A 12,073-nucleotide genomic window follows, 5' to 3' on the forward strand; every position below is an offset into this window, starting at 1 on the left:
AATAAAGCAATTTAGGGCAATATGTAGTGTCATAACACTGATGTTATCCGTTCCCCCAGATTTACAATAAGTTGCAGCCCCTACCGTCCCTAGCCCAATCTGACAGACATAAAGCAGTGTGTATCCTTTCAACATGATCCTCTCTGAGATGGGGAGTGTGTGTGTGTGTGTGTGTGCTGCAACCCTCAGCAAGGAAACACATCGAGAGAATAATGCGCCATAGCTCTTGGACATCAACCACACAGAGAAACCTGGCCTTTTTAATACGTATTAGCTATGCAGCACTGAGCAGATATACAGCTATGAGAAAACACAAAGATGCTCAATTCAATTCAAATGTGTGGTGATAAGGAGCGTTTTCTCCTTTCTTGTAATGTATTTCAACTGAGGAAGCTGCTTGTGGTTCTCTTCCACTGAACTCCACAGTCGAGTGCACGCAATCAGCAGCCAACCATCCCAGCAGCGTGAGGGCTGCTTTGAGCTCTCCTTTGACCTGATGCTGTTAACCTCTCTCATCTAAGTAGTCTCCTACTGACCAGAACAGAGGCCTCAGCAGCCCTGGCCCTGCTGTACTGTACTGTACTGTACCTGTCAGTCCTACAGTAGTCTGGAAACGTGAGAAAGTCATGTGAGTCTGCTTATCGCTTAGCACTTCCTCTTCCAGTGTGTGCACCTCAAAGCAGAGTTCAGCAACAGACAGACAGACAGACAGACAGACAGACAGACAGACAGACAGACAGACAGACAGACAGACAGACAGACAGACAGACGGAGCTGAATGCGTGTGCGTGTGTGCGCGGACGCATCTTGCTCTCTCTCTCTTCCACCATGTCCATAAGGGACCTTGTAAGGTTTGCATTATGCAAACAGCTAACCTGTGCATGCTCAGCTCTTTCTGCTGTCACGTGTGAAGAGCCAGTGTCGTCTCTCCCTTTTGCACACGCAACGCTACAGTACGGACGGCCCTTTTCCGTCAGAGAGGGAGAACAAACTCCCATCATGGTTTGCCTTATCTTGTGACTTGCAAAAAAAAAGCTTTAGAGCATTTGTCTGACAAAGAAGCCTGGATGGATGTTTCTGCAGTAGAGGAGAAGCAATGCTTCATCCGGCTGTTGTTCTTTTTCTGATAATATCGTTGGAGTGTTTTTTGTATCACTGAGGAACGATGATATTTAAGGAATCTCTCCAACTTGATTAAAAGGACACTTCCAAGAGACAGGTTATTAATATTTAATACTCCACAGTTATATCAGCTGAACCCAATTCCTAGCAGAATAATCAATTGTTTTGCTCAAACATGCAAGAGATTACTGCCTAAATGAACCATAAATCACTACCAACAGCAGTATATGTAGGAACCTGAATGTGCTGGAGTCAATAGCTGCACAAAAGCCTGCAGTATGTAAATGTTCAATGGCGTCATCACTGTGACTACCTGTTGATGTGGCTGGCTGCATCTGGTCTGTTCTATTATGTGACCTCCTTTGGCCATCAGAACTTCCTCTTGCAAAATCAATAACAACAAAACAAACCGAAAAGCCAACACATTTCTAGCTATTGCATAAACACAGCCCTTTTTACATATTTGTCTTCATAATTTCTATCGTCTTCATTTCCTCATGAAAGGGACTTGCTGAAAACCACAACTTCTGCACAAGCAGCAAGAAAGTTTAGCGACAACATCAAAAAAAGGAGTCATATTCAAAAAGTATAGGGTGGAAACCTTCTGTTTGGTTGACACAACATTACCCTACATTTATCTACCAAATGGGGACATTTTGGTTCAAACAGAACATGTCCATACAGTGAATGGCTTTAGATTTTTGGGCTGATTTAAAATCTCTGAACCGACATCAACAAAGCACAAACAGAAAAATCTGAATGATCCCCAGACTTTCTAACACAAAAGCAACAAATAAAAGTTGCACATGGCAAAAGCCTAGATGAAATTTCTAAATTATGAGCAAATAAATACTCAAGCTATTTCTCAAGAAAGAAAAAGAGAATAAAGATTTTGTTCTCCAAAAAACGCCAATAAGGGGAAGCTATTTCAATTGTAGATTTAGATAAGCCATGCGAGCACCTTGCTGCTGAGGTATTCCAGCCCAATATTTGACTTACTAATAGAGATGTTAAAACCAAGCTTATGCTCCACTTCCCCCAAATCTGACTGGTCTACAAGATGAATTCCCCTGTCAGAATCAAGATGATCAAACAGATTACAATTATTTTATCCCCTATCTTTATTAATGAGCACTGTCTTTCATAGTTATGTTTCCTAATAAGAATAAATGATATGCCACCCCCAGGTTTGTTGCTCACCCTGACTCAAGGGATATATTTGCACTTTGAGTCAGAGAAAATTCTAGATTGATTTCTGCATCACCAAAAGGGAAACGGTGTCTTGGATGATTCTCAGAGAACAAAGACACAGAAGCCCACATGTCTGTCAGGTTATATTAGTGCAACCAACAAATAAAACGTAAACGACAGACCGCAAAATGCCACAAAAGTAAAAGTTATCAAGTAATTGAGCGAAGATCTTAATGCCCATGCGACAATTAACATGGTTCATGATGCATGAGTGAAAATCCTGGGTTAGCCTAATGGGAGAATAAAAAGACAGGCGCATTCCCCCAGAATCCTCCACTGGTAAGTACCCTATCAAAGGAGAGCGTCAGGAGCGGAGAATGAGACATCTCGTCCTTCATCCCAAACCATGCACCATTTATCACACAGAACAATGAATCTATCCGCCTTCCTCTCTCCGTCCCCATCATCAACCGTATGGTACGCCACAGAAATTAACCATGGGCTTGGTTCAAAAGAACAAACAGAAAGAAAACATGTGCTATTCAAATTCACAGAAAAAAAATGATACAGGATTAAATTCCCTAGTAAAGTTGTTGTTTCCACATTTTTTCAGAAATGACTGATCTGAGAGAATCATTATTCCCTCCATATGACTTTAAAATAGAGACCAGTGCTGGACGGTTGGCTCTATTCTCGGGCGAAGGATTTTTTCTCTCTCTCCTTGGTGTCAAGTGCGCATCCATGACACTTCCCTGCTCTCCCTCTCATCTGCCTCACATTCATCAAAGTTGTAACCCCTGTTGTCTTTGCAGAGCGAATCAGAATGCGCCCCTGGCAAAGAATGAAGGAAAAGTCAACAGGAATTAAGTTTCAGTGCAACTGTTTACTCAACTGTGGCTCGCAGTTATTGAAATTTTATCCACGGTTTTGTGTGACTACTGCAGTAATGAATTCAGTATGGCTGTGATTTTCTCACTGACGACATACTCGTTTTGAGCTGGAAAAAGAGAGGGAGACAGCTAGAGCAGCAGTGATGGAGGGGAGATAGGAGGGAGAGTCAGCTATGTGGAGTACAGGCCTACAGGTCTAACACTGAGACACAAGTATATCCTTTTTTGTCTACTTGGGTTTTTCTATTATTGCTGCTGGATGTGCTGGAAAGCATGCATTTGCAACTATGCGGGTGTTAATGTTACTGGCTTGCAACAAATATGTCATTTTTGGGCTATAACTTCAAAATGTGCTGTACGTGTTCACGGGCTAATTTTCACGATAAGTGCTTCAAATGAATAAGATTATATTATTTTCTTTGAGACAAAATGCATGATTTAGCATGGGACCTTACAGTATACAGATGTTGATAGATATGCTGTGACAACAGACAGCAACAAAGGAGGCTGCGCATCATGACTAAACTGCTCCTGACAACAACCCCAGTCATTCTGTGATGGCAAAATAGCATGAGACAGAGTGATCTTTTCAATGTTGTTTCCTTAAACACACTGTCGTGTGGCACACATAACACTGACACCAACAGAAAGAGCTTGTCTGTTTGCCTCAAGTCTCAGATGGTGAAAATGTTTTGGGCTTTACTAATAATAAAGCTACCGCCATTCTTCGGGCCTCATTGGTCGGACACAGAGGAGTGTGGCATTAGTTGTGAGTGTGAGGCGTGTTTACAATGAGCCAAGGGAAAACCCTGTCAGCCCATTGGACAGCACAGCACTCAAACTGTCAGAGAATCGTGTGGCACCTACACACTAAAAATATGTTGACCTACCTTGATAAATATTTCACCAAAATGCAGATGCTGCATGCTACAATAAACATGTCCGCACCAAAACACACAATCACTGAGCGAGCACTTCCCCCTCTTAAAAAAATTCTAAACGCCCTCGAATATACATAAATGATTATAATAATGTGTTTATGTACTTTGGGACGGAATTAAATATTAACAGGCACTTTAGAGGTGGGCTAGGGACTGCTGTTCACATGGGTTAATAAAGACAGGTATGAAGAGAGGAACCCAGTTTACCTGGTGCTGCTGGAGATGGATCAGGTCAGCTGCCGCAATGTCCACCGTTGACGGTGTCGTCACGCTCCTGGGCCTCGCGTCCCTGGCTCCGCCCTCCACGCTCGCTGCTCCGTTCTGATTGGCTGGACCGTTGCTTGTCGCCTCCGTCCCAGATTCTTGCATCATGACTTAAAAACCTGAAGGAGCAGAGAGTAGGAGGAAAAAGCTTCTAAAACGAGGCACAGTACAGGGGACACAGTACGTTTCAACCCGGGCCACACTTTTCGTCCACTTTTATTACCGGTTTTCCTACTGGTTCATGCATGTCTGTTTCTTGTTTGTTTGCTTGCACTGTATTCAGCGAAGCAAACACACGCACACACTCTCATAGACTCTCTTTCCACTGGGTGATGAACTAGTGTCTTGTTGTGTCTTTCCAGACCAGATACTTTACAGATGACAAGCCCATACTGGGTTGGAGGAAGGATCATGGCTCAGGTTCTGTTAGTGTTCTCCTTCACGGCGGTGTGGAAGGCAGGGGATAGAAACACACATCTTGGAAGAACCCAACCTCAGTAAGGCAAAGCAGAGGAGCCCAAGAAAACACTCACCCTCACAAACAAAACACTTTCTATGGAAATGGGTATATTTACTTGCATGGTCCCAGAAGAACCACTGCAGAATGGCTTTTTAATGGGAAACAGGGCCAACGGGTGGGCCTGCCTGCCAAAGGATCTCCACGAGAAACATCCATTTTAAAACCGAGTGAAAACACTGAAAACCTACAGGGGCGCTCAATTAACACCAACATGAGTCTACCAAAAACGCGTTCTGTTATTACTTAATTTGAAAGAAGAATATGCTGTATACAAAGGGATATACACTGAGTGCAAAATGTTAAGAACACCTTCCTAATATTGAGTTCCATGCCCCCATTGCCCCCCCCATTTTGGCCTCAGAACAGTCTCAATTTGTTGGTGCATGGACTCTACAAGGTGTCGAAAGTTCATAATGTTTTGTACACTCAGTGTATATGCTCTATAATTGCATATATTTCAATCTTTTTTTAAATAAACTAGATGGTAATTTAACAAAGTAAAATTGGGGAAAAGTAAAGTGTTATGATTTTAGATTCGAAAAACAGAAGTAAACAAAGATTTTCTACGCGGTAAGTTTTGGTCTAAGTTGTTGGGAAAGTGGTCAAAATGTCAGTTGTTTTTAAGGAATTCGGTATTTTGGCAATGAAGCCCTTTATCTACTTCCGTTTTAAGGAAGTTGCTAACTAGCGTTAGCGCTATAGCTAGCACAATAACTGGATGTCTATGGTAACAGCTAGAAAGCATGCTAGCTGTTACCATAGAATACCAGGTATTGTGCTAATGCTAGTTATCATTGGCTCGCGAAACTACCTCTAATGTCCTTCATACTGGTCGCAGATACATAACAATGGTATCCACAAGTTCATCTAACTCAGGGAAAGCAGATAGTGCTTAATTGCCAAAATCCCGAAGTATCCATATTTCAGATTTGAATAGCAGAGTACGTTTTTGTCTTAGTTTTTGGGAAAGTGGTCAGAGTAACTGATTTGTGTCAAAAGTCACAATAGGCTTTTTCACACTGCATTGTTCTTAGCCACGGGCTATCCTTAGCTCCAGGCTAGGCCATGATACATTGGCAATTTTCTGGGACAATATTGCTGAGCAATGTTGCCAGCAATGGTTGCTGCAACATTTTTCCATTGAAAATGATAAGCTTTATATAATCTGGGGAATTTAGATTTGATCAGCAGCGCAACCTAGTGGGCAATTTATAGGAATCCTCCAATCAGAGTGCAGATATTGGTCATGTGATTAGTATGCCGTTCTAAATTAATTTGGGAAACATGTTAGCCGTTGTTGAGCTGACGTGAGAGAAAATCAACTCCCCTTTTGGAGTAAAATGTTGGCCATTCACGTCTCAAATGTGACCCATTTCAGGAAGCTAGGCGTATGTCGCATGTCACACTTCACACATTTTTTATTTGTTTATACAGTACCAGTCAAAAGTTTGGACACACCTACTCATTCAAGGGTTTTTCTTTATTTGTACTATTTTCTACATTGTAGATTAATAATATGAAGACATTAAAACGATGAAATAACACATATGGAATCATGTAGTAACCAAAAAAGTGTTAAGCACATCAAAATATATTTTATATTATAGATTCTTCACAGTAGCCACCCTTTGCCTTGATGACAGCTTTGCACACTCTTGACATTCTCTCAACCAGCTTCATGTGGTAGTCACCTGGAATGCATTTCAATTAACTGGTGTGCCTTGTTAAAAGTTCATGTGTGTAATTTCTTTCCTTCTTAATGCGTTTGAGCCAAGAACAGCTCAAATAAGCAAAGAGAAATGACAGTCCATCATTACTTTAAGACATGAAGGTCGGTCAGTCGCAAAAACCATCAAGCGCTATGATGAAACTGGCTCTCATGAGGACCACCACAGGAAAGGCAGACCCTGAGTTACATCATATTAGTTTAACACTTTTTTGGTTGCCGAGTTAAAGAAAGGTTAAATAAAAAATAAATACTAAAATATGTCTTCACTATTATTCTAAAATGCAGAAAATAGTAAAAATAAAGAAAAACCCTGGAATGAGTAGGTGTGTACAAACTTTTGACTGGTACAGTATATAAAAATAATAATAATAAAAAATAAAAAAACATTCAAGTTTTTGTGTAAAGTGCTAGGAAAGTAGTCAAAATGTCAGTTGTTAGTAAACAGTAAAAAATGTGTTCATGTGAACACAACTGTATCATTAGATTGGAATAATATATTGTTGTTCCAATTTCAGATTTGGCAGAGAAGTAGAGGATTATTTCTAAGATGTGTAATTTATTCTGAGAGTGGTCAAAGTAGCTGTCAAAAGTGACATTGTTTTTAGTGAATAGAATATAATGTTGGGAGTCATGTCACTATGCGACCTTTAAAATGCTGAGGAAATCCCATGAAAGTGGATGGAGGACAAAAAGGAGGACAACAAGCTTAATAGTTTAAACTATAAAAAGATATCAAAACGTTGTACACAAGCAACTTAATCCAGAACGGTATACACGTCTTAAAGTTTTAACTGCGTTTCTAGCTTAAACGGTGTAGCAGGAGTAGCGTTCAAAATAATAATAATAAGAAGAAGTATGACGAAGATTTAAAGTGGGACGTTTGCTGTCGCAAGTCCCATTAATAAACAGTTATACAGCCGTACCTTTTGCATGAAAATTCTGGACACGTAATCTTCTATGTTTCAAGTCTGTACTGTTTCTGATTTTGGTGATACAAAATCCAGACAGACATCCCCTCACCCTTCAGCCCCAAGCTCATACCCCCACTCCCTCCCGTCTCTCCTGGGATGAGTATGAACCGAACGACACTGATGCTTATCTGGGGCTGTATTCCTGAAATCAGTGGTGAGATTTACATCTTTTGTGTTGGTCACAAGCCTCACTGGTGCGGCGGCGGGCGACAAGTCTAGTCGCCCAATTCCAGAGAAGTTAATGAAGCTGACCAAGTCAGGCAGAAGTAAATTAACTTGGCTGATTAATTATTTATATGAAGCAGAATAAATGCCCTTAAAACACTGGGCCTAATCATGAAAGGAGTTGAAAATGGGCATAAATGCAGATTTATAATGTTGCGTTTAAGGCGTGTAATAGGGAGGCCAGTATGTGTACTCAACAGAGGGGCTGAGTCTCCTGAGATCCCCATCCAAACAAGACACAGCAGACCTAAGGCAGAGGGGCCACCATTGGGGACACTGTCTGACAGACATCAAATGTCTACATTTATTATGAGTAAATAAAATAAGCAAGATCACAACAAAATAATTAGCCTTTATAACAATAAATAATATTACAGACACTACTATTTTTTGTGTTGAAATAAAGAATAATTTCTGTACTATTATCAAGCAGCAAAATCAGTAGCTACCACTATAATAATCAACACCATAGTGCACTATAATTTTAGATGTCTCTGCTTTTCTTGCAAGCAGAACATCCCAGTGACTCATCATCAGACACTGTGGTCTGCATTGGTTCATTTGTCATGTCACACCACCCACTCATCTCATTCTGTGCCCCTGCCTCTCTGTCTGCAGTTTGGGCCGAGGCTATGGGCTGTGTTCTCTGGATTGGACGCTCTGGGCTCTGGGCTGGGTCCTCAAGCCTCCAGCTCGGCCCACTCTCTCTCCAGACAGATGTTGACCCAGCTCACCCCTTCAGTCTGGCACAGCCTCACTCCATAATGGGATTTTCTAAACAAGGAGCGAGCAAGAGGAATACTGTGGGATGGGAGGGAGCCGGCTACAACTACATCTGCAGGGCCTGGCTGCTCAGCTCAGCTCATACAAACTCCCCTTCCTTCTGAAACACCAATTAGAAACACACATTCTCAGACCAAATGAAATGTGATTTGAAATAAACCACATGCTGACGTTATTCACCCCCACTTCTTTTTCAAATAAAATATGTTTTTCCACACAGAGAAGAATTGAATGAGTCTGTTTTTTTTTCTCTCTCCAAAGCTACATTAAAGGCGGAAAGTAATGGCTATTATGCACGCACTGTCATTCCATGCAAAATTTTCATAATTATAACGGAAAGGCGTACATTTCCGAATGCATGGCATCTCCAAAAGTAATCAAGAGAATGAGCCGTGGGGCTATTTTAATGTATGCAAAACTAGTGACCCCCATAAAGGAGGGGAAGGCTACAATGAATGCAAAGTAATGCGCGCATGCTTGGAACCGGCACTGACGAGGGGCGGCTAAAATTAACACCCAATTAATTTTCGAATTGACAAACAAATGAAACCCATAAATCTACTTTCTCATTAATATTACCACAGAATAATTCAAAGCTGCAATATTGCAAGCAAAAAAAAGCGTAAAATTGAAAATGGGAAATGTGCATTATCCATCATAAATATCAACCAGATAGGAAAGAGACTTATTGGAGAGTTGTCTGGTGATAACAATGTTAATCTGAGCAGCACTGAGGCAGATGCACAGCAGCTTCATGTAGACTAGCAGACACAGGCAACCACATGACAGGGCCCTAGTTAATTTAGTTTTTGTTTGCTCAGGGAATGGTCCAATCTGTGATGACGACTCAAATAGCTTGCTATTTTACTTAATCCATTTATACAATGATGCATATTCAGGGGTAGTTATGGGTCAAGTGTCTCGCTAAAAGTACTGTACTTAGCAAGGCTGGAACGAACACACACACACACACACACACACACACACACACACACGAGGGGGCAGTTCATGAGAAACAGGCCTGCTTGTTTATGAGGCATGTCAGCCCTAAATATAACAACAAAAACAAAAAGCTCTAAATAACGGATATTCCAGGAGATTAGAATGAGGCAAAAGGCGGTCCACAAAACAGACGCTTTGCTTCTCTGTTGATCATCAGATGTCTGTTCTTCTGGAGGGGGGTGGTGGGGGAATGTCTGGTTGCAAAACACAACAAGTGTTTGGAACAAACAGTGGATCACAAAAAAGGTCAGAGTTTCTGTTTGTTGATGTTTTGCTTTTGTTCCTCTAATATGGGGAGTACATTAAAAACACAGTCACATGCAACGCCCACCTGAACAGACAGGTTCAGAGCATGGCACAGCACCAAGGGCTAATCAAGCCCGTCAGTCTCGTATCGTATCCACTCACTGCTCCACGCCAAGCCTCAATCTAATTCAAACGCCTTTCCCTCGCCATGGCAGCCTGGAATTCAAGAGCACGATTCAGTCAACAATCCAAGGTAGGGTCGGCCTGCGCAGCTGTGCCGTGACCTTTCCCCATGTTCTGTTTTTCTTTAATGCTCATGACAGAAAACCCTCCATGGCCACCTGCTCCGGCTTGCATAGATCTCACATAGCCCCTGTTTACACAAGCACACAACAAAAGCACAACATTCTTGGGGAAGAGATAAAGACAGACAAAGGAGAAGACAAAGGGAGAGGTGCATTTCGATGCTGCCTGTTTAGGTTAGGCTCGGTTGCTAGACTAGACAACACAAACAGCTTGTACCAAGGTGGCGCGACACCATAATTCTTCCCCTGGATGGGTTTTCAAGGTTTGGAGAGTTTTGTGTTCAGTTTTATTTTGGCTCAATGTTCTGAAGATAAGTCTGAAGACAAACATGAGAATAACAAAAAAAAAATGCCAGTGCTGATAACCTTGTTTACAAATATGTTCATTCAACTGTGTTCAAAGGTCCACAATCAGTCCTCTCATAGTACCCCAAAAAAAACATTTAAAGAAAATAACCCCTATACTGGACTGAGCAGAACAGACAGTCGGAATTGGACTGGGTCCCTGAACCTTCCCACAGTCAAAGTAGAGCCAGCAGCCCTCCCTCCCTCATCTCCCTCGTCTTTACCTTAAACGTAGCCTAGGCCTCCGTAATCCAGAACCATGTGCATCACTCAGAAGTGGCTGCCACAATATCTGGGCTCGCTTGACACTCAACGAAGAATCCCTCGCCTTTCTCTTCTCCGAGAAGGAAAACTGACGGCACCGATGACATTCCGCCAACAGAGACTTTACAGTGAGACCAAACAAGCCTCTAATCTCATCAGCCACTTCAACCAAAAGTCGTAGATAAGAAAAGCATATCTCAAGACGACTGTTACAACATTGTAGGAACAGGGCTTCCCCTCGATCCCTCCACCCCTTTTTCACAGAGACACAGAAGCTTTTAAAAAGTTCCTTCCAGACCTTGTAGGGGATAACCAGCCACTCACACCAGCAAACAAAGCAGCTATTTGTTTAATAACTGATTGCTGCCATGGCTACAGTAAACAGGGGGAGCGGGGGGGTTTGTGTTTATGAACAAACATCTCTTTGCAGGACCAATTTAACATTAACCAGGTGGAATGATCAACAGATTTCATAGGTGACACTCAGGGCAGGCCTAATGTAAACAGGCTCTGGGAGGAGAAAGGGGCCAGGCTTAGAGAATCAAGGTCGATGCAAATGCAGAGCCAGCTAGAATAAATGGCTTGGGAAAACTCAAGACAAACAAACAGTCATTCTCCTGACATTTGAAGAAGCATTAAGGTGGTGTGTTACAGCTGCTGGCCTGGCGGCCACCATGAATGTGAACGAGGAGGGGGTGGACGGAGGTGAGGAGGGTGTTGTGGGCTGGTGAAGAGAGCCTCCATCAGACCTTCAGTGTCAATGTGTTTTGGTACACCAGAAGTACATGCATTTCAAATGGAACGCTGCGTTTGTCTTGCAGCATTCCATTGCAGAGGCAGTTGCAGTGCATTCTGTGTGGTGAATACTGTATGTTTCATAAATCCAACGTATGCATCCAATTGTCTGCGTAGACTTGATTTTTAAATGGAACCTTTATTTAACTAGACAAGTCAGTTAAGAACAAATTCTTATTTACAATGACGGCCTACCCCGCCCTATCGGATGGCCGGAGATGATGCAGCCTGGATTCGAACCAGGGACTGTAGTGACGCCTCTTGCACTGAGATGCAGTGCCATAGACCGCTGCGCCACTCGGGAGATGATAGGAATAGTAACAATGGGTGAATGTTGAACTTTTGTTGCATACATATCCAGTACAAATGTTGGATTACATAATGAAAAACATTTGACTGTAGAATTTATTAGGCAGTATTGGTGCACAACCTGGTCTCATAGACTAGATATAACATAGTAAACTTAAATCTGGGATATTC

General features: G+C 42.0%; 1 protein-coding gene across 11 annotated transcripts in view; it reads right to left on the reverse strand.

Moving 5' to 3' along the window:
• Positions 1–12,073, reverse strand: part of LOC115150870 (forkhead box protein P1-B) — a 203,327-nt gene that overhangs the window by 85,576 nt on the left and 105,678 nt on the right. For 10 of the 11 annotated variants that reach the window (XM_029694641.1, XM_029694634.1, XM_029694633.1 and 7 more), the window contains one exon: positions 4,352–4,527. In XM_029694641.1, coding sequence (XP_029550501.1) covers positions 4,352–4,516 — 165 coding nt within the window. In that variant the 5' untranslated portion in view covers positions 4,517–4,527. Of the gene's footprint in view, positions 1–4,351; positions 4,528–10,758; positions 11,068–12,073 lie in introns of those variants that run through there. The other variant, XM_029694637.1, reaches the window with a different exon arrangement.

The sequence above is a fragment of the Salmo trutta genome, chromosome 16, assembly GCF_901001165.1.
Source record: "Salmo trutta chromosome 16, fSalTru1.1, whole genome shotgun sequence".
Classification (NCBI taxonomy): Eukaryota; Metazoa; Chordata; class Actinopteri; order Salmoniformes; family Salmonidae; genus Salmo; species Salmo trutta.